At 40.9% G+C, this 20,476-nt stretch overlaps 3 protein-coding genes and 1 pseudogene across 3 annotated transcripts; 1 reads left to right on the plus strand and 3 right to left on the minus strand.

The window, feature by feature from the left end:
• Positions 1-4,399: 4,399 nt before the first annotated feature.
• LOC128738529 (elongation factor 1-alpha-like) lies at positions 4,400-5,927 on the minus strand. Its single transcript, XM_053833737.1, has one exon. The coding sequence runs from the start codon at positions 5,925-5,927 to the stop codon at positions 4,554-4,556; it is 1,374 nt and encodes a 457-aa protein (XP_053689712.1). The 3' UTR covers positions 4,400-4,553.
• Positions 5,928-6,940: 1,013 nt separating this feature from the next.
• On the minus strand, positions 6,941-8,346 carry LOC128736622 (elongation factor 1-alpha-like; annotated as a pseudogene).
• A 2,118-nt stretch (positions 8,347-10,464) lies between these two features.
• Positions 10,465-13,608, minus strand: LOC128738280 (elongation factor 1-alpha). Its single transcript, XM_053833292.1, has 2 exons — positions 13,475-13,608; positions 10,465-12,499 (listed from the first exon to the last, which is right to left on the minus strand). Exon 2 carries the CDS (start codon positions 12,485-12,487, stop codon positions 11,096-11,098), a length of 1,392 nt encoding a protein of 463 aa, XP_053689267.1. The 5' UTR covers positions 12,488-12,499; positions 13,475-13,608; the 3' UTR covers positions 10,465-11,095.
• Positions 13,609-18,368: 4,760 nt separating this feature from the next.
• LOC128737939 (uncharacterized) lies at positions 18,369-19,264 on the plus strand. The gene is made up of 4 exons (XM_053832716.1): positions 18,369-18,554; positions 18,621-18,748; positions 18,812-19,089; positions 19,148-19,264. Exons 1-4 carry the CDS (start codon positions 18,467-18,469, stop codon positions 19,260-19,262), a joined length of 609 nt encoding a protein of 202 aa, XP_053688691.1. The 5' UTR covers positions 18,369-18,466; the 3' UTR covers positions 19,263-19,264.
• The last annotated feature ends 1,212 nt before the right edge of the window (positions 19,265-20,476 follow it).

Below are 20,476 nucleotides of genomic sequence, written 5' to 3' on the forward strand. Positions count from 1 at the left end.
CAGTGGGTGGGCCTTTTGTTTGCACTGACGAAGCTCGGATTGCCACGCTGACGGATTCAACGAAGATAAATAATCTAAAGTTGTTGCGTTTTCAGGCGAAAGCCTTACCAAATATTGTGCAATCTTACCCCCAGTTCTGTGACTCTTTTCGAGTTTAGGAACGTAAAACAGATAACGTTTTTGCCTAAAGTTGCGTTTGCGTAAAAAATTTACATCACATGTTTGAAGTTAAAAACCGCCTATTACCAGGCATATTTATAAATAACTTGGAAAATGCTGCTTTACCAGTTTCACGTCCAAAATTTGAATTGCCGTCCTCTTTTTTTATGTCGGAAATTCGAATTAGCGTCCTCTCGTTTTACATCCAAAATTTGAATTAACGTTTTCTCGTTTTACGTCCAAAATTTGAATTAACGTCCTCTTTTTTTTGCGTCCAGTATTGTCGGTCGTTGACAGCCGCCATCCATTCGCTCCGAAGACCGGTTGAAAACGTATCTTCCTCGACAGCTCATAGCCACCGATTGCGAGACCTTCCCCGTAGTCAATGGCCTTACCCTGGTTCTGTACTGAAAATAGATTTGGTTGCTCGTTCGTTAAACATTCTTGCCACATGTCCAGCCCAATTTTTGATGTGAAAAAATTGAATGTAAATGCTTTAGAAATTGACTAAATATCATTAAACAACGATTGCAACCATTTTATGTTTAAAAGTCCGTCAAGAGCTACCCATCCGGTGCAAATAAGTATTTAACACCCTGTGGTGAGACGTAGTCCTACGGCAATGAAAAATTATTGTTTGAAACCACATAACTCTTTTTCATGAACATACTGAGGGCATCATTTTTTCGTCATTTAAAGGATGTATGCGGGAGCTGATTGATATTTAAGCATATTTTTGGAAGTGAAATATCTAGTGTTGCCAAAAACGAATACTTTTGTGGCCAAAATCGAGGCATGCCAAAATCGAACCATGCCAAAATGAACCATTTGGGCGACACATTTAGAAACGGGTGTTGGAATATCACCTGCTAATTTTTTTAAGAAAAGCCTTTGTTGGGGAAGTGTTTTAACACTCGCGAACAGATCTATATTTCTGAAATCATCAAGGAAATGCTGGACTGCGCTTCTAGTGGTATCGATCGCCTGTGAACCAAGAAAAACTACCGTTTTCTTTTCTAAGTATTCACTGACGTTTTGAATGATATTTTCACAAATATTAAGTTTCCAATATTTTTGACTGTGGAAGTCCAACATCACCGGTTAGGCGATATATGCTCAAAGAGGCTATTTTTTAATTTCATCGAGAGAAAGAATTTCCTTATCTCCGTCGTAATTTGATTCTGACTTAGCGAATGTAAAATTTTCTTCAGCAGATTCATCAATGTTGTGTCCACTGGGGAAACATTCGCCTGATAATTTGTATACCTCATATTGCATTTTTTAAAGGTGCAATCATAAAAAATTGTATCTTTTTGAAAGTGTCCTTTTTGTATATGCCATGACAAGTGATGTCCGAGACCTTTTACATAGCCAGTGATTGATCGCCGGCAGAAAAAGCAAATAATGCTGTCGCCATTTTCTCCTTGCTGAAATAATTACAGAAGTTAAAAAATGTTACTCAGTATTTGTTTTACATGTACGTCGCATTCGCCTATTTGGCACAAAATACCTCCATTAGGTAACTTTTTTAGTAGTCTTTTCCACTGATGCACAAAATTCAGGCAAAATTTAAATTTTTTTGGGAGGGAAGCCAGCCAACTGCGCCAATCTTCTGCGACAACAAAATGGCGTTTGTGCAATTTGCGAATGTCACATCGGCTTCATTGCACTGATGCACACATTCAGTAAAATATATATGAACATTCAGCAAAATAAAAATGTAACTGCCGAAAGAACGCAATTTTTTACTGATGAATTTTACTGTACTGTTAAAATTTCCAGATAGCTGATCAAATCAGTAAAGAATATAACTGGATTCAGCATTATATTGGAAAATATGCTGTATTTCAGTTTAGGATATTAATGAATTCGTTTAAAACTTGAAAAAATGCCGACTGTACTGTATTTTATTTATTTTGACGCAAAAGTTTACTGAACATTTTACTGAGTTTGGTAAAAAAAAATCTTAGTGTGTGCCAAAATCGAACCGTGCCAAATTCGAAATCCAACTGCATTGAGTGAAATATCTCGCATTCGTAAATCAAATTAGCAACCACCCACCCACTCACTGCCTTGTTAAAATCATAGTTACCTTGACTACGTATGTTGGAGTCTAGTCTTCCTATTCCTAACGGCATGCTTGGATCAGTCAGGGCCGCGTTACAATCTCAATCAGACACGAGGAAATTATATAGGTATATTAAATAGTTGATACTAGACGCGATTTAAGCGTCCACACCACTCCATTTTGTTTTCCACCAAATGTAGATCGACGAATTTTACGCTTGAAAAATCCAAGCACTCATCGATATGCTTCCATCAGCGGTCATATAGAGCCATTATTGTATATCACGGGTGTACTAACTTAGTTACTTATGTGTCCTTGTCCGCCGGTCCGGCAGAATAAAAAGATGAAATCAGAGATCTCCACTGTTGACGGTTAACGGCCATAACTTTTACCACCTGTCGCCAGGACAGGTTCTCTTCTACAGCTCGGATGTCGTTGGCTAAGCTGCGTCTCCATGAGCCTCTGGGTCTGCCTCTTCTACGCTGTCCTTGCGGATTCCAGTCGAGTGCTTCTCTACAGATATCGCACGCTCCTTTCCTCAAGGTATGACCGAACCGCTCCCACCTACGTTCACGAATTTCTGTTGCTATCAGCCGTTGATGACACCGACGATGGAGTTCCTCATTGGATATCCAGTTATCAGACCACCAGGCACGAATGATATATCGCAGGCACTGGTTAATGAATATCTGCAGTTTTTGCATTGTCTCCACTGAGACGCACCACGTTTCGCAGGCATACAGCAGTACGGATTTAACGTTTGAATTAAAGATTCAGGTTTTCGTACGTAGAGTGATCTGGTTTGAGTGCCAAATGTTTCGCAGACCTGCAAAGGCACCCCTGGCCTTCCTGATCCGTGTGGCTATATCAGTCTTGGTACCACCGTCGGGCGTTGTCTGGCTACCAAGATATTGAAAGACGTCTATCTGCTCAACTTGTTGGCCCGCTACTGTGAAGTTGGGTGGATTGTCAGTGTTCACTACCATAGATTTAGTTTTTGCTACATTGCCTGTCTGACCTGCTGCCTAGGAGCTCTCTGAGAGGTCATCTAACTTGCTCGGACAAGACGCCGTTGTGCAAAACCTTGCACGAGAACGCCTCGATGAGATGGACTAGCTTATCTGGAACTCCTATAGGCCTGAGTGCGTCCCAGATGTTCTCGTGGTTGAGACTGTCGAACGCCTTTTCGAAGTCAACGAACACCAGCAGAAGAGAGTCCTGGAATTTGCCCAGCATCCGGTCAGCGGAAAAGTTGCGGTTGCTGAAAAGCTGATGCATCATCTGGGCTGACAAAAATGGGTCCGCTTTGAGCATTTCGGCTACAATACAGTCAATCTCTGGCGCTCTATTGGATGTCCCAATTCAAAAGGCCTCGATGTCATTCACTAAATCTTGTAAGGTATAGGATGATGGTGTCATTCCTTTGCACCTTTGCTCTTACTTCATACTGCATTTCCACCGTAAAGTAGATTAACAGGTTTCGGAGCGCATCACCTAGTTCAATTCATTCATCGTCATGAAAGTGACAGAGATCTTCCTTCCGTACTTGCTTGTACTTGTTTTAACGCTTGATTTGAATCCCTCCAGCGTCGCTTAAATCAGCGTCATCAGCCACAACTCATTTCGCTTGACTGTATCGTACACCGCTTTGAAATTCACAAATTGATGATCAGACTGCCAGTTGTACACCTGGAAGTTTTTTTTCTTTGTGTTTTCGAAATTTTCAGCCGTGGGCTGGTTCATCTCGTGGGACCCGGAAGTTATCTAGGATCTGCCGGTAAACATTTGATCTAGTGACTTTTCTGGAAAGCAGCTTGCTATTCGTCGATAGACGCAAGACGCCGACAGACTCCGCCAACGGGCTTAATCTAAGAAACAGGATATGGAACAGCACTTTATACACCATTAAAAATTATGTTTTGATTTGTTGAATAGATAGTACATAGTACTGTCCTAAATCTATGTCTATGTCTGATAGTGCATAATAATTACATAGTACTGGGTTAAAGTTCTTTCGAATATAGCAAGTTTCAATTAAAGAAATGTGATTATGTAAATTATATTATGTATTTTAATACACAACCAGTCGAAAAATATTTAAACTTAATAGGAACCAGTAGAAAAAATATAAAGTTGACTAGATAATGTGATTAGTTAGGTATTGTATCACTTGATTTCACAATTCTCTATTCGAATGCATCGCATTCCCAATTAAACTGTAAAAATACTCCAAGTAACAAATTGCACTAGAGCACATAATCATCATACATGTTATGCTTTCTGATTTGAATTGTGTGGAGTAACAATAAAAGGCTACCTTTTTTTCTTACCGTTTAGCAGAGGCCCCCGAAACCTTCTCGACGTTTTTAAACTTGACCGACTTGACGACTCCGACAGCGATGATTTGACGCATGTCCCCCCGCAGAGCGAACCTTCCCAGTGCTGGGAATTCCCGGAAGGTCTCCACGCACAACGGCTGAGATGGGATCAAACTAACAACGGCGTTATCGCCGGATTTGATCGATCTTGGATTCTTCTCAATCGATTTGCCCGAACGACGATCAATCTTCTCCATGATCTCGGATAACTTACAGTCAACGGTGGCAGTGTGACATTCCAGTATTGATGTGTAACCTTCAGCGATGCTACCCGGATGATTTAGCACAACAATCTGAGCGATAAAGTCGGCAGCTTCCCTGGGGGGATTGTCCTTGATGTCACCAGCTACACAACCACGACTTAATCCGTTGACGGACCCGTTCTTAAAACTGAAACCGACGTTATCCCCCGGCAGTGCCTCCAGCAGTATTGCACGAGGCATTTCAAACGCTTTCACTTCAGCGCTTAGGTTAACTGGGGCAAACGAAAGCAGGGTACCAAGCTTTAGAATACCAGTTTCTACTCGACCAACTGGAACAGTTCCAATACTGCTAATTTTGTATACATCCTGCAGGGGAAGACGCAGAGGCTTGTCTGTTGGACGGGTTGGAGGCCGCATAGCATCCAAAGCTTCAATCAAACACCTACCCTGAAGCTTGCCTTCTTTGCGTTCGACAATCCATCCCGTAAACCAGGGCATTTTGGTGGATGGTTCGATTAGATTTTCTCCATGCCATCCGGAAATAGGGACAAAAGCAACTGTCGTTGGGTCGTAACCAATTTCCTTGATGTAGAAAGAAATATCGTTTCTAATTTCATTGAAACGAGCCTCACTGTATGGAGGCTCAGTTAAGTCCATCTTGTTAACGACGACAATAAGCTGCTGAACGCCCAGGGTGAAAGCTAGCGTGGCATGTGCGAGGATCTGTCCATTGCTGGAGATGCCAGTTTCGAAATCACCGGTATCGGCGGAAACGACAAGCATGGCGCAATCAGCTCTCGATGTTCCGGTGATCATATTCTTCATAAAATCACGATGTCCGGGTGTGTCTATAATGGTGATATATTTGTTGGCAGTTTCAAATTTCCACAGAGTGGTGTCAATGGTTATGCCACGTTCACGTTCGGCCTTCAGTTTGTCCAACACCCAAGCGTATCTGAAAGAACTCCGCCCCATTTCCTGGGCTTCCTCTTCGAATTTCTCGATCGTACATTCATCAATGCTGCCGCATTTGTAGATCAAGTGGCCAGCGGTGGTTGACTTGCCGGAGCCGACGTGTCCGACTACAACTATGCTGATGTGAGTCTTTATCTTCCCCATTTTTGCGATTTACTGTGGGAGCAGATAACAAAAATAATTTTATTACAAACTCGACTGTAACCATTTGTACTTATATTTTAAAATACTAAAGGTGAAATAATTTATACTTACCAATCCGTTGGAAATCTCTTACTAATCCGTCATCAATTACTCAACTAGAAATTTTTGCAAGAATGTTTGTTCTATCTCCATGGTGTGAGCATACCGGTTAATCAATCTCTATGTATTGTATTTTGATTTATCATTACATAGTAAGTATGTATTCAGCGATGTGTACCTGTATCTACACACAAGGCCTTCTACGGTTCACGTTACCTACCTAACTAATCTAAAAGAAGGAACTAAATCGACATTTTTCATAGAAAACCTTTTTTAACACACTTTTTACCATGTTTATTGTGTTCCCTCAGGGCACAGTGCAATGAAAGTTATCTATAATCCGCGGCCACGCAAAAGAAAAACAGTCTGAACCATAACAACAGGAACGCTTGCGTTGCGTTGCGAAATTGTTTAGCAGTGGTTAAACGCGCAATTCTACGCAGGACCGTGCATTGAATTAGAGGGTCCACAGCAAACAAAAAAAAATTGCAACGCCAGAACACGTCACATGTTCCCTCGACTCTTCAATCTGATCCGCAGAATTCCGTTCGACCGACATGTGTTTGAAAACTAAAAATGAGACTTTTTCATCTTTGGGATAAAAACTAAAACTGTTTGACGAAAATAGTTTTTAACCAAAAATGGGTAGAAATAATTTGGTCATTGCATTGGTTTTGTTCTAGACATGCGTATATTACAAAAACAAACAAATTCCACGCACTAGGTACTAGGTACTTTCGAAGAGAAAATCTATATCGTTTTTCCTAACATTACGCAATTTACACAACATAGATTCTTTGCTCTTTCATCTAGAAAATCTTTAAATTTTAAAAATGAGGGAGAGGTTATTAATACATAAAAATGTCCTTCTTAAATAGCATAACATGAATTGAAGAGCCCGTGTACTTTTCACCTCAAACAGTGCTACTGCCATACTGTTCGCGGCTGTTTTTCTTACCCTTTCGAGCCTTCCCGGAACCCCTGAAGTTGACTGATTTGATGACACCGACAGCAACGGTCTGTCTCATATCATGGACGATAAATCGTCCCAGCGGTGGGAATTCCTGAAAACGTTCCACGCACAAAGGCTTGCATGGGACCATCGTGACAATAGCAGTATCGCCAGACTTGATCGCTTTCGGGTTCTTTTCAGCCGATTCACCGGTCAGAGGATAGATCTTCTTCTTGATCTCAGAGAACTTGCAGGCAACTTGAGCAGTGTGACAGTCCAGCACCGGGGTGTATCCATTCGAAATGCTGCCTGGATGGTTCAGCACGATGACCTGAGCGGTGAAGTCAGCAGCGCCCTTGGGAGGATTGTTCTTGGTGTCACCAGCTACATAACCACGCTGCAATTGCTCTTCCGCAACATTCCCAAAATTGAAACCAGCGGTATCTCCAGGGACAGCTTCGTGCAGAGCTGCCTGGCGCGTTTCAACGGACTTGACTTCGGCGGTCAAGTTGGCTGGGGCAAACACAACGACGGTATCTGGTTTCAGGACACCAGTTTCAACACGACCGACCGTGACTGTTCCAATACCTCCGATGTTGTATACATCCTGCAGGGGAAGACGCAGAGGCCTGTTTGTTGGACTGGTTGGGGGCCGCATTGCATCCAAAGCTTCAATCAAGCACCTACCCTTAATGTTGCCTCCTTTGCGTTTAACAATCCATCCCGTGAACCAGGGCATTTGAGTGGTTGGTTCCAACATGTTTTCGCCATGCCATCCGGAAATAGGGACAAAAGCGACTGTTGTTGGGTTGTAACCAATTTTTTTGATGTTGAAAGCAATATCCTTTTTAATTGCATTGAAACGAGCCTCACTATATGGTGGTTCGGTTAAGTCCATTTTGTTAACAACGACAATAAGCTGCCGGACACCAAGGCTGAAAGCTAGCGAGGCATGTTCACGGGTCTGTGCGCCGCTGGACATACCAGTTTCGAACTCACCGGTCTCGGCGGAAACGACAAGCGCGCAATCAGCTCTCGACGTTCCGGTGATCATATTCTTCATAAAATCACGATGTCCGGGAGTATCGATAATGGTGACATAGTTGTTGGCCGTTTCAAATTTCCACATAGTGGTGTCAATAGTTATGCCGCGTTCACGTTCGGCCTTCAGTTTGTCCAATACCCAAGCGTATTTGAAAGAAATCCCATCCCCAGAAGCCCCATCTGCTGGGCTTCCACTTCGAATTTTTCGATCGTACATTTGTCGATGCCACCGCATTTGTAGATCAAGTGGCCAGCGGTTGTTGACTTGCCAGAATCGACGTGTCCGACTACAACTATGTTAATGTGAGCCTTTATCTTACCCATTTTTGCGATTTACTGTGGGAGCAGATAAGAAAAATTAATTTTATTACATACAAACTTAACTATTGCCATTTCAGTAGGTATCGATGGATATTTCTTTTTTGAAATTCTAAAGCAAAATAGTCTACTTACCAGTCCGTCCAATTTTTTACTGTAATTCGTCAATAATTGATTATTATTAACAAATTTTCGCCAAAAAGTTTAAAAGGTTTTAATTTTTTTCATGGCCGCCAAGCGCCAACTGATTTATACAAAAAAAAATTATTGATATATTCTGACGTAATCACACTGGTATAAACATAATGGGGTATAAACTGGTATGTATCAGGGCATCTTCTACGGTGATCCAAATCCTGGTTTTGGTCCAAATTTTTAGACCAAACAGAAAAACGTTTCCGCACCGGTGTTGTAAATCTAATTTTATACCAGAGCGAAGTTGTAAATTTTTTACAACTCGTATAAATTTTGGTCTATTTCTGACTGGATTTGGAACAGCGCGAAGGTTGTTTTAAATCTTACAGGTACGGGGGAGTGGCATGTGACACGAAAAAAACAATGAATGTGGTGAAGTTTATAAAGCCATCGCCATTTCTTCAGTAGACTGATTGTGAAATACATTAATCAAATTCATCTAAACTAAAATTGCTTCGATTTTATCGCTTGGAATTGCATTTCTCATATCTGGCATAAACAAACGAAAAGGCGAAATCGAACCATCCTTTGGTTTATTTACACGATGCACCCTTTTGTCGATTCGCTACAGGAAATATTTGCATCACCGCTGCGCATTGATCTGAATTGAACCATTTCGCCAGTTCTATTTTCAATTTCGCTGGTCCAAATTTGGTATAACTCTGATCTAAATATAGACCACCGTAGAAGATGCCCTCAGAGCTGCAAAAATTCAAAAACTGGTATAATCAATCTCTGCACACTGCACTGAGAAAACTTATGTCATGTGTCCCACAGCTAGATTTTGGCAATATTTCGATTATCTTTATATGCCAAACATGTATATTTTTTATGTGTACATACAAAAGTGGCACGTAGTTTACCTTTATCAGACCATTCGTTCTTTTTGGACTTAGCTGTAACGTTGCTCACCGAGGACATACACGCCCTTTGCCATGTTGGAGCGGAAGGTGCTGGGGACGATATTTGGTAGAGTTCAAATTATAAGCGCAGAGTGGCGGAGGTGTATGAATCACAAGCTACAGGCAGTGCCTAGTGCTTGGAGAGAATCCCATCTGGCGAAAGCCGGTAGGCAATGGTGGGCTGGACACATCGTAAAAATGCCGAACGACAGTTGTGACGAAAACGGTTCTCTTCAACACCCCATCGGCACCAGGAACAGAATAACCCGACCAGGTCGAAAGTGACTTGCGACTTCTGAGACGTCTGGGGAATTAGCGACGAGTGGTCCAAGTTGAATGGAGACGACTACTTGAAATACCCATACCATGAGCCACCACAGACATATTGAAAATGCATTGATTCTATGGTATACAAGTTTATTTGGAGGAAAATAATACAAAATTCACAAATTTTTCAGTTGAATGCACTTGTTTTAAAAGAGAATTTCTTAAAAAGCTCGTAAAACTCATCTGCTGTGTTTCACTGAGCGTTTCAACATTGAACTGGCACGGCAGGTGGACACTTTTCGAGATGCTTGGTAATTCGGGAAAGTCACGCAAAAATTTGGGTGCCTGGACAAACATGCAAAATGAAAATAAAGTGAGCAATAAGAACGCTTGCGTTACGTTGCGAAATTTAGTTTACAGGACCATGTCGCAGTAAAATTGCAACGCATCACATGTCTGCTACTGCCACATCGATTTTTCATTTGGGCGTGAACAACCAAAAACAGAAACCCAAACGTTTGGGATAAAAACCAAATTGTTTTACAAACGAAAACAGTTATTCTACCTGAAAAGCAGTTACCAATCCAACACCAGAAATAAGAAAACACGAGTCGAAAACCACAAGGACTGGGGGGAACTTGAATAAAACCAAATGAGGCAGCAAATGAGAACAGCGAAAAGCTTGGCACGGCGGAGAAAATGACTATGATGAAACAATTTTCGAAGCATAAGAAATAATTTGGCAAACGCAGTGGTTTTGTTCTAGGCATGTGTGTATTCCAAAAACAAATTATGTTCTATTGGGGCATTCCAGAAGAAAGCAGTCTTTTCGGGAGGGGATTTTGATCAGCTAGAATTTTTCGTTAGTTTTCGAAATTTCGCTTCTATCGAATTTCCAAATGAGTAGGTACCGATCATCATTATCGTTAATGCAACTGTTTCCAAATCGTACTTTTAGCAAACGGGAAAAAAGGAAGGTTTCGATTTTAAGCACTACTTTCGTAGATCTATGTTTTGTATAAATAATAAAATTTCCATTCATTCTGAAAGTTATATTTTGTGTATATCCGGAAAATCTAGATCGCTTTTCCTATCATTACGCATTCACACAAACTGGATTCTGTGTTGTTCTAGATAATATTGTTTAAATATTAATAATTAGAGGTTATTAATATATAAATGTGTTCTTCTAAGATAGCAAAAAGGAATGAATTAAAGAGCCCGTGTACTTTTCGTCTGAATGCTTTACGATGGAAGCAGTGATAAGATTTAATGTTGAACAGCCGTCTCAAAGTAAACTTCGGATGTAGCGTGCTGCTGCCATCGGTGCGGGTATGGGTACTGTGCGCGGCCGTGGCGGACTGAATGATGGCTGCTGCTGCTGTTGGCGGCTATTTCTTGGCCTTTTGAGCCTTCTCGGCAGCCTTGGTGACCTTGCCACCGCTAGCATCCTTGAAGTTGACCGACTTGATGACACCGACAGCGACGGTCTGTCTCATATCACGGACAGCGAATCGTCCCAGCGGTGGGAATTCCTGGAAGGACTCCACACACAGAGGCTTGGACGGGACCAGAATGACGATAGCAGCATCGCCAGACTTGATCGCTTTCGGGTTCTCCTCAGTCGATTTGCCGGAACGACGATCGACCTTCTCCTTGATCTCAGAGAACTTGCAGGCAATGTGAGCGGTGTGACAATCCAACACCGGGGTGTATCCGTTGGAAATGTTACCTGGATGGTTCAGAACGATGACCTGAGCAGTGAAGTCAGCAGCGCCCTTGGGAGGATTGTTCTTGGTGTCACCAGCTACATAACCACGACGCAATTCCTTGACCGAAACGTTCTTAACGTTGAAACCAACGTTATCTCCGGGGACAGCTTCCTGCAGAGCTTCGTGGTGCATTTCAACGGACTTGACTTCAGTGGTCAGATTGACTGGGGCAAACACAACGACGGTACCTGGCTTCAGGACACCGGTTTCAACACGACCGACTGGGACTGTTCCAATACCTCCGATTTTGTACACATCCTGCAGTGGCAGACGCAGAGGCTTGTCAGTTGGGCGGGATGGGGGCAGGATAGCATCCAAAGCTTCAATCAAGCACTTGCCGTCAGCCTTGCCTTCCTTGCGTTCAATGGCCCATCCCTTGAACCAGGGCATCTTGGTGGATGGTTCCAACATGTTGTCTCCGTGCCATCCAGAAATTGGAACGAAAGCAACGGCAGCTGGGTTATAACCGATCTTCTTGATGTAAGACGATACTTCCTTCTTGATTTCCTCGAAACGAGGCTCACTGTATGGTGGCTCAGTTGAATCCATCTTGTTGACACCGACAATCAGCTGCTTGACACCAAGGGTGAAAGCAAGTAGGGCATGCTCACGAGTTTGACCGTTCTTGGAGATACCAGCTTCAAACTCACCGGTACCGGCGGCTACGATCAGGACAGCACAATCGGCCTGGGATGTTCCAGTAATCATGTTCTTGATGAAATCACGATGTCCGGGGGCATCAATGATGGTGACGTAGTATTTGGCGGTTTCGAATTTCCACAGCGCGATATCGATGGTGATACCACGTTCACGTTCGGCCTTCAGTTTGTCCAACACCCAGGCATATTTGAAGGATCCCTTACCCATTTCCTGGGCTTCCTTCTCGAACTTCTCGATCGTACGCTTGTCAATACCGCCGCATTTGTAGATCAGATGTCCGGTGGTGGTCGATTTGCCGGAATCGACGTGTCCAATGACGACGATATTAATATGAGTCTTTTCCTTACCCATTTTGATTGGTTACTGTGAGGAGAGATAAATAGGAACTAATTAGATATAAAACAAGACTTTTAATGATGATCTAGTAATCAAAAGCTGTGAATTTGATTTCATTGAAGCATTTTTCAAAAGTAGACTTGTACATTAACCTATAAAACTAATTCATACACGCGGATTGTAGTAGTGGTTTGCATGGTAATATGGTATGCATTCTACTGTGCAAATGTGGAATACACACACAATTTTATCAACTCCCGTGTATTGGTTTTCCAGCATGCTGCAGAAGTGTGCGTGCGTGACTAGTTGCCTTTCACGTCACCTTTCCCCTTCTAATTAACAAAAAAAAAATGCCATTAATTCCAAGAATGCACGATTTGTGAGAAAACCGTTATGAATCAGTCATCGATATTTCATCACATTGCGCAAGGCAGAACTCAGTCAACGGAATACGACGCAGGTAATCTACGCAGCTTGCGCGAAAAAAATCTTCCAGCACACAAAAAACCGAATCTTCAAAATGGCGACCGGCTTCTCCTGCTGGCTGGATGCTTTCGCTGGATAAGTCGGCCATGTTTGGGAATAAATTTTCCTGGTTACATATAACCGGCTGGTTTTTGAAAAATATTCTACTTTTAACCTCGCACTAAGGTGATGTACTAAATATTAACACGATGCGATAAACCAATAACTGCAGAAAGCTGAACTTCTCATCTTAAACACGTGTTAATTTGCACAACCAATGCACTCAATTTAAGATAAAAACTGGTCCACAAAGGAAACCGCGAGGCAGTTTTTCGGGATACTGCCACGTGCCAGTCACCAAGTTTTCTTCAAGCACATAGTTCAAAGTCCAATAAAACACCAAAATCTTTTGAAATTAATAATGGCACGGCACTGCTTCCATTTTTTAATTCAGCTTTTTTAATCAGCATTAACACTACCGTCCAAAAAAACACTTAGCAGAAAGACTACTAATTACACTGTAAAAACGACACTTACAAAATTCAACAGGAGGTTCTCAAACAGCAAAATCGAATGTTATTCCGGCGAGAGACCCGATAGAAGTGAACGAGTCGACGGTCAAACAAGAAACTCCAACCTCTTTCGCGATTGGCACAACTTGCGTGTGTGGTTGGTTGACGGACGACGGGAGAACGCAAACGCAACGATGGCCGGAAATTGTATCTCCAGCAGCGCGCCGCTTGGAATCGATCAGCGGCGAAATCGACGAAAAGCGCGTGCACGTGTTCCATAACTGCAAGGGCCGTTTGAAAATAACGTAACCCATGCGCATGAATGAGAAAATTTGAAATTTATTCTACACCCTACTGGCAGGCAACCATACTTTTCGTCGTCATTCGCTATGACGGAGCCGAAAAAGATTTTAATGCATGTTCGCTCGTACATGAAATCCCATGCCGAATTGTCAACATATGGGTGAAAACAGTGAAAACAAAAGCAAAAATATTTCCCTCTTTTTCTCATACAAAAACCAGAAAAATATCAGTAGCTCGGTCATACCGAATAGCGCACAAGATAGCGCGTGCAGAAATAAAAAAGTATATCACAAAACAAAAGTGAAGATAGAATTAACAAAAGGGCGAATGTCTCAAGCGTAAACAAACCGGGTGAGGGTTGATTTTCCTATGCTGGTCCAGCAAAAAGTAACTCTCACTCGTTTTGTTTACATTTGCGACATTCGCCCTTTTGTTAATTCTATCTAGAAGTTTGAAAACGTATGTCGACCAACATTAGAAAAGGGCGGATAAGCCAATTGTCAAACAGAACGAGTGACAGTTATTTTTTGCTGGAGCAGCATAGGTTGCGGCAATTTGACAATTTTTCCATGGGTTTTCTGTCAAATTCCCGCAGCGTAGTAAAATCCGCATGCATTGTATTTGGGCCTAAGGGTTTAGTCTCACGTTTAGATAAATAGTAGAAGATAGGAAATAATAATTACTTTTTATGAAAGTGCACTCAACAGAAGCTTAGTGTGCTTAAGTTTTAATTTTAATGCAAATATCACTATTTGGAAGAGCATCAAATGAACTTGAACTAAAGTTTGAAATGTCATTCTACCGCGCCAAACTTCACTGTGTATGGGAATTATTCATTTCACTTCCATAACTGGGTTCACTACGAGTGAACAATTTCAGAATGCCACGTCGCATTCGGAGGCGAATGTGACCTGTGAACAGTATTGACACAGACTAACAGACGTAACACTTCGAACAAATTTTCTAACAAAACATCGTTCCAATGACACCCCTAAAACTTGAAAAAACACTAGCATCACCTGGGGCAGTCTTCGCGCTACGCCAGAATAGGTTGGTATGAACTTAGCAATGCTATAAACACAGACAAACAGACGAGACACTCGCGATAATTCCATCGTCCAATCAAAAACCACTCATTTTTCAAAAAAGCATGTTTCGCAACATGGCCACACCGCGGCGCGCGAGCGTTGCTTTGAGTTTTCAGTATAAAACCATTCAAATGTACAAAACCCTACAGCATAAAACTCTACACATGCAAGCTATTCCGCAACTTGCATAACAGAGGGTGCTAGTGTGCAAGCAAAATGTGCAGGACGATGGTTTTTAAAGGATTTTCTTCTAAGTGTCATGTCAGTTCGTCAGTGCTATAAATTTACTTGTTTATTATCTGACAACAGCGCCAGTGCAGGTGAGCGGCGTTCTGGCGCAGTGACTGTTGTTTGAGTCTTGGCTTAAGCGAAAATTTGAAATGATCGTTTCTAATGACGATGAAATGAGGCTTCAGTGTTACGTCTGTTAGTCTGTGGTATTGACATCTATATCCACCTCACTTCATGTTAATGTTCGCTGGTACCACAAACTATACAGACACCACGCGTAGAACAAAAAGCTCAAAATCTAAGGTACCAGATTCATTTCAAGTGAGTGAATTTCGTCCCTTGCATATCTCACGAAATCACGCGGAGCTCATCAAAAGAACCGCGTATCAATCTCAGCAATCCAACAATTCATTAAATTTTCTTGACAGTTCTCTTGTTCAAAGCTTGTAAAAACACCCGTGTATGGAACGACGAAGTAAGTAAATAATATAAAATTAGTTGTTTTCATCATACGACTTTCTTTAGGTTACTATCCAAATGCCCTGGTTAGGAATTAAACGGAAACGCATCGGTGGCCGAAGAATGATTTTCCCGGTCGACGAACAGCCAAGTAACGTATGAAAATAGTGTACGAGGTTGATGGAATCGCGGGAATCGAGACCAATTTTCAAATGACTCCCACAGTCCCACGGTGGCAAAGACAACGTTCCCCACCTGAATGAAAATCACAAAACAACTTCGGTCCACGATTTTAATGCTGGAGATGGTAATGCCTGCCAAATATTTACCAAATGATTGCTGTGCTGTATCCTTTTTTTTGCTGGCTAAGCTGCTCTACAGAAATGTTTGTTGGGTCGTGGAGCTTCGGCGGGAATTTCACGAGGTGTTGCCAATGAGAGTAAAGGCTATTTGGAAGTTCATGGACCTTACTCAAATTGTAATGGCGTTACGGAAGTCATTTTTTCAACAACCTGCATAAATCAATGCGGAATGCCGCTCGAACGAGATCCGAGACAACCGACAGTTAATTTTAAAATACCTGTAACTATCTTAGTATTAAGCGTATTTGTTAACCATGCCGAAATATACGCGTACAATAATTAATTAATGATTTCATTGGCCGTTTGGCTGTCTGTTCGCGCCTAGGCAGGGGTCGCGCGCTATTTGATTTCGAAACCAATTCTGACCATGTGCAGTTATGTAGAAGGGAATCTTTGTGATCGAAAATCAAAAGAAAGGTAAAAACCGAAAGCACTAGCGAGACACTTGTTACACACAAATATTTTAAGTTACATTAATCAAAGGTTCTCTATATGCCGATAACAAAAATATTTAGTTATGGACACCTTTACTAAAGGTCCATTAGTTCTTGTACGCTTCATAAAGGGCTAAAAGTTTTTCAATTACATCCGAAATAATAAAAAATATTTTACGTTGATGATGTATCCTGCAGTTTGTTATTTTTCACATGGTTACTAAAACATTTGTTTTTCGTTGCTATTTATAATGATCGACGAACTAAACAGCTCCAGCGAAAGGTGAACTAAATGAATACTCGTGAAGGGACGGTGAGTGAATTGCTCACGTCCCTTCTGGTACCTGGAAAAATCGTTCGCGTGTTGTCTGTATAGTTTGTGCTGGTACATTCACACTTCTAATGAAGTGAGGTGATTTTGATTTCACGGCTTTACCGTGAAATTTTATTGCGTCTTCGGAAATTCAATAAATTCTAGTCAGAGGGATGCTATTCGTATCTTAACACGGTACTCCTAGGCAGCCATGTTTATGCAGTCAACATCTAACCAATTGCGTAAATAGGACAGCATGACACCGTTATACCACAGACTAACAGACGTAACACTGAAACCTCATTCCATCATCAATAAAAACGATCATTTCAAATTTTCGCTCAAGCTAAGACTCAAACAACAGTCGCTGCGCGAGAACGCCGCTAGCAGGCGCTGGCGCTGTTGTCAAATAATATACAAGTAAATTTATAACATTGCTAAATTTATAGCAAACTACTCTGCGTAGCGCGAAGACTGCACTAGGTGATGCTAGTATTTTTTCTAAGTTTTAGGGATGTCATTGAAACGATCTTTTGTTAGAAAATTTGTTCGCATTGTTACGTCTTTTAGTCTGTGGTTATACGTTCTGGTTCGTTTCACTCTGCAAAGCAGGTATTCTGGCAGATGGGTATTATTTTCAAATCTTAGCAAGAATTTTGCAAATTATACTCATGCCGGCAGTAGATGTTGGCTACTGTCAAACACATAGAGTAAGGGTTGCCAGTCCCTTGTATCTTAACGAACGGTGTTAAACAGTCGATTTAACGCAGGGCGCTATTTAAGAAAAAGTGCCCGCCTGACAGATAAACTTGCAGCCAACATTGTGGAGGAAAACGATTGCGTTGACTTGCTGTTTCTTTTTCACATGTGCTGAGATGTTGGCGACATAAACACCATTTAGTTTTTAGATTTTGTAATTGTGAGTTTCGTTGAAAGTGTTCCACCGCGCAACTCAAAAATGAAATGCTCTTTCATGGTTGCCGGGTCGATTTTGTTATTACCGTGCACCCCCGCTGGAATGACCTTCCTTAATCTGAACCCCGTTGGTATGAATGCGTTCACATTAAAAACTGAGCAAGCGTCATACACAATTGACGGTTAAGTTGACCGGGCAAATTGAAAAAAAAAGCAAATAAACTTAATACGTTTCCTCTTGCTCAGCAGCTTTGGCAATATAGCTCATATACAACTTATTTCTCTCCAGCACTCAAAATAGACCATTTTAGTTGATAAGGTGAGCCAATTTTTTTTTCTACAATCTGGATGTTCAGAATTCGCGCATATTCGACATGTTTTCAAAACGTTTGTTTTCATCAAATCAAAACAACAGTTACCAAATATTCAGATTAAAAATGAATTCGCCTGATCTGAACAAGGTGTTTTAGCTTTGGGCAAAGCTCCCAATATCTTCGCTTTACGCCAACCGCTTTACGCGCGTCATCACGTTCAAATAGAGAACGTATTTTTTCTACGATACCCGAATTCAACGCACGACGAAGAATTTGCGTTTCTGCTGTCAAAGCTGATTTCGATTTTCGAAATTCGGATTTGTTAGTAAACAAACATTCAAGAATCGCTGTCGCGGGTTTTCTTTTTTCGGTTTTGTAACGATAATATTTTTAATAACATTGTCTACTATCATGAAAATACTATTAATTTGATTTAAGGAAGTCAAATCTGGTTATTAAGTGGTTTTATGTGAGAAATTAATTTAGTGTTGTGAATAATTAGTTGTGATTAACATTTCAGCGTAAATTTTAACATTGCATATCCGGCACAGTTCGTTTTTAAACTATAAATTTTCCAATAACTACAAAATAATTCACCATGGCGGACATGTTCAGCGCTAATTTGGATAAAATTTTTGAAAGTATTAACAGTACCATACGATTGGTAGTCGAATTTGGCGATGCCGGTAAAGATACATTCAATAACCATGATATTCCATTCACTCATTTACCTATATATTTATTTAAATTAGATCAAAAAAATATTAAACCATACGCAGAATTGGCAGAGCAACTCATCAGTCTGGAAGTGAAATATAATATGCATAACAAAGCTCTAAAAGAATCATCTTCAGAAGTAACCCTGGAAGAGTTTGATCGTGTAAATGACCAGCATGGCAAGTAACAAATTGACCTTTGTAATGTGGTTGTTATTTTTTTTTAGCGATACCAGTCAAATATTACAACCAACAAGAGCAACGTGAAAAACTTAAAGCGCTACAAAGACTTTATTGGCCAAACCAAGCTTTTGCTGACTCACGACGACGGTGGCCCGAACCCTAGTCAGTCGTATGATGAAGAGCTAGTAGTGGAAGAGACCATCTGCGATATTGACCCGATTACCAAGCGTCCATTGGAAATACCGGTTCGAAATCAGAAATGCAATCACGTGTACGAGAAGAGTGCAATCGAATCATTGATTAAAAACAATCCACGAACAAGGTATACCTTTTGCCTATTGATTTTGATTTTGATTTAATGCTTTTTTTCCGAAAAAAAGGTGTCCCGTGATGGGATGTGCCGCCGGCCAGTATGTCACCCTAGCAGATTTGGTAGAAGATAAAAAGCTTCAGCACAACTTGATGCTCCAGCGTCGACAACGTATGGATCTATAGATCACAACACATTTGATAACTTTAACTGAATAAATATAAAACCGGAACTTATTCTGTTGTATGCAACCTTTTTTCAGAGAAAAAAGAAATTTCGAATATCCTAACAGCAACTAATACCGTTTTTGTTATTTAACCTGGGTTAGGTCCAACACGACCACTTAACAAACAAACATTTTCGAGAGAATAAACATACGTTTTCGGGTTGCCAGTGTATTGCTTATAGCGGGGTTGAATACGTGTAAAACCCAGAGCGAACCCGTCGTCTAAAAAGTGCAACTCAGAGCGAAGCTCTAAATTCAACCTGAGTGAGAAAACAAACGTTTCTTCAGCCGTTCGATTGGAACTAGAGCAAACCTAGAATAGACCTGAACAACAACAAAAACGGTATAGCATTAATCCCCTTGTCCTTAAATTAGGACGAAACTTGGTTGATATGTCTTGGGTAGATTGGAAGGTAGCAGGATTGTTACCTAAAAGTTTTAGGCTGAAATCTATTTAAGTTAACAAAAATGTTAAATATTTAACACTAATACCTAATCTAAAATGGTTTTTTGGGTCTTATTTTCTTGCATTTTTTATGTAAAGTATATGGAAGGAACATGCTGCTCGAACTACAAATGTGAACACTTTTCAGGGAGACTGGGGAGACTCGAGCGCACATCAATTAAACACATCACACTCAGATTAAAAAGATGTCAAATAATATGTAAATATGTATACAGCATATGACACATGAAATACAACTAAACATTCGGATCGAAAATAACGGTTATAATAAATGTTTCTTCACCTGTAAATAATCGTTTTAACCAAAATGATTGACATGTCAACGATTAACCCTCTCTATCCCATAGTAGCACGTGCTCCATGATTTCCGATACTAAAATCGGCCGTTAAATTTTTTTTATGCATTTAAATATGGATATTTCGATTTTATAACGTAGTAAAAACATTGTTTTACAAGCTGTATAATGGTTGTGTTTAATGAATTGCTTATTAACAGCTTTTTCAATGATCAAGAACTGTAAATCACCAAAACACCCTTGGGACAGAGAGGGTTAAGTCCAGCGGTTCACATAGGTCTGCTGAAGCATCACGCTAATGTGTGTACTGCATCGATATCTTCTGTGGCACTTAACGAGCATGTTTTGTAGACGACAAAAAAGCCTGAAGATCAAGAGTAAAAGATGACTCATGGTCATGGAGGAACAACA

Source organism: Sabethes cyaneus, chromosome 2 (assembly GCF_943734655.1).
Source record: "Sabethes cyaneus chromosome 2, idSabCyanKW18_F2, whole genome shotgun sequence".
Lineage (NCBI taxonomy): Eukaryota > Metazoa > Arthropoda > Insecta > Diptera > Culicidae > Sabethes > Sabethes cyaneus.

Excerpts from the sequence above, each read along its gene's own strand:
- LOC128738529 (XM_053833737.1), bottom strand. The coding sequence starts at position 5,927 with ATGGGGAAGATAAAGACTCACATCAGCATAGTTGTAGTCGGACACGTC.
- LOC128738280 (XM_053833292.1), bottom strand. The coding sequence starts at position 12,487 with ATGGGTAAGGAAAAGACTCATATTAATATCGTCGTCATTGGACACGTC.
- LOC128737939 (XM_053832716.1), top strand. The coding sequence starts at position 18,467 with ATGGCGGACATGTTCAGCGCTAATTTGGATAAAATTTTTGAAAGTATT. Across the intron at positions 18,555-18,620 it reads AGTCGAATTTGGCGATGCCG|ATCAAAAAAATATTAAACCA; the intron begins GTAAAGATACAT and ends TATTTAAATTAG. Across the intron at positions 19,090-19,147 it reads AAAAACAATCCACGAACAAG|GTGTCCCGTGATGGGATGTG; the intron begins GTATACCTTTTG and ends TCCGAAAAAAAG.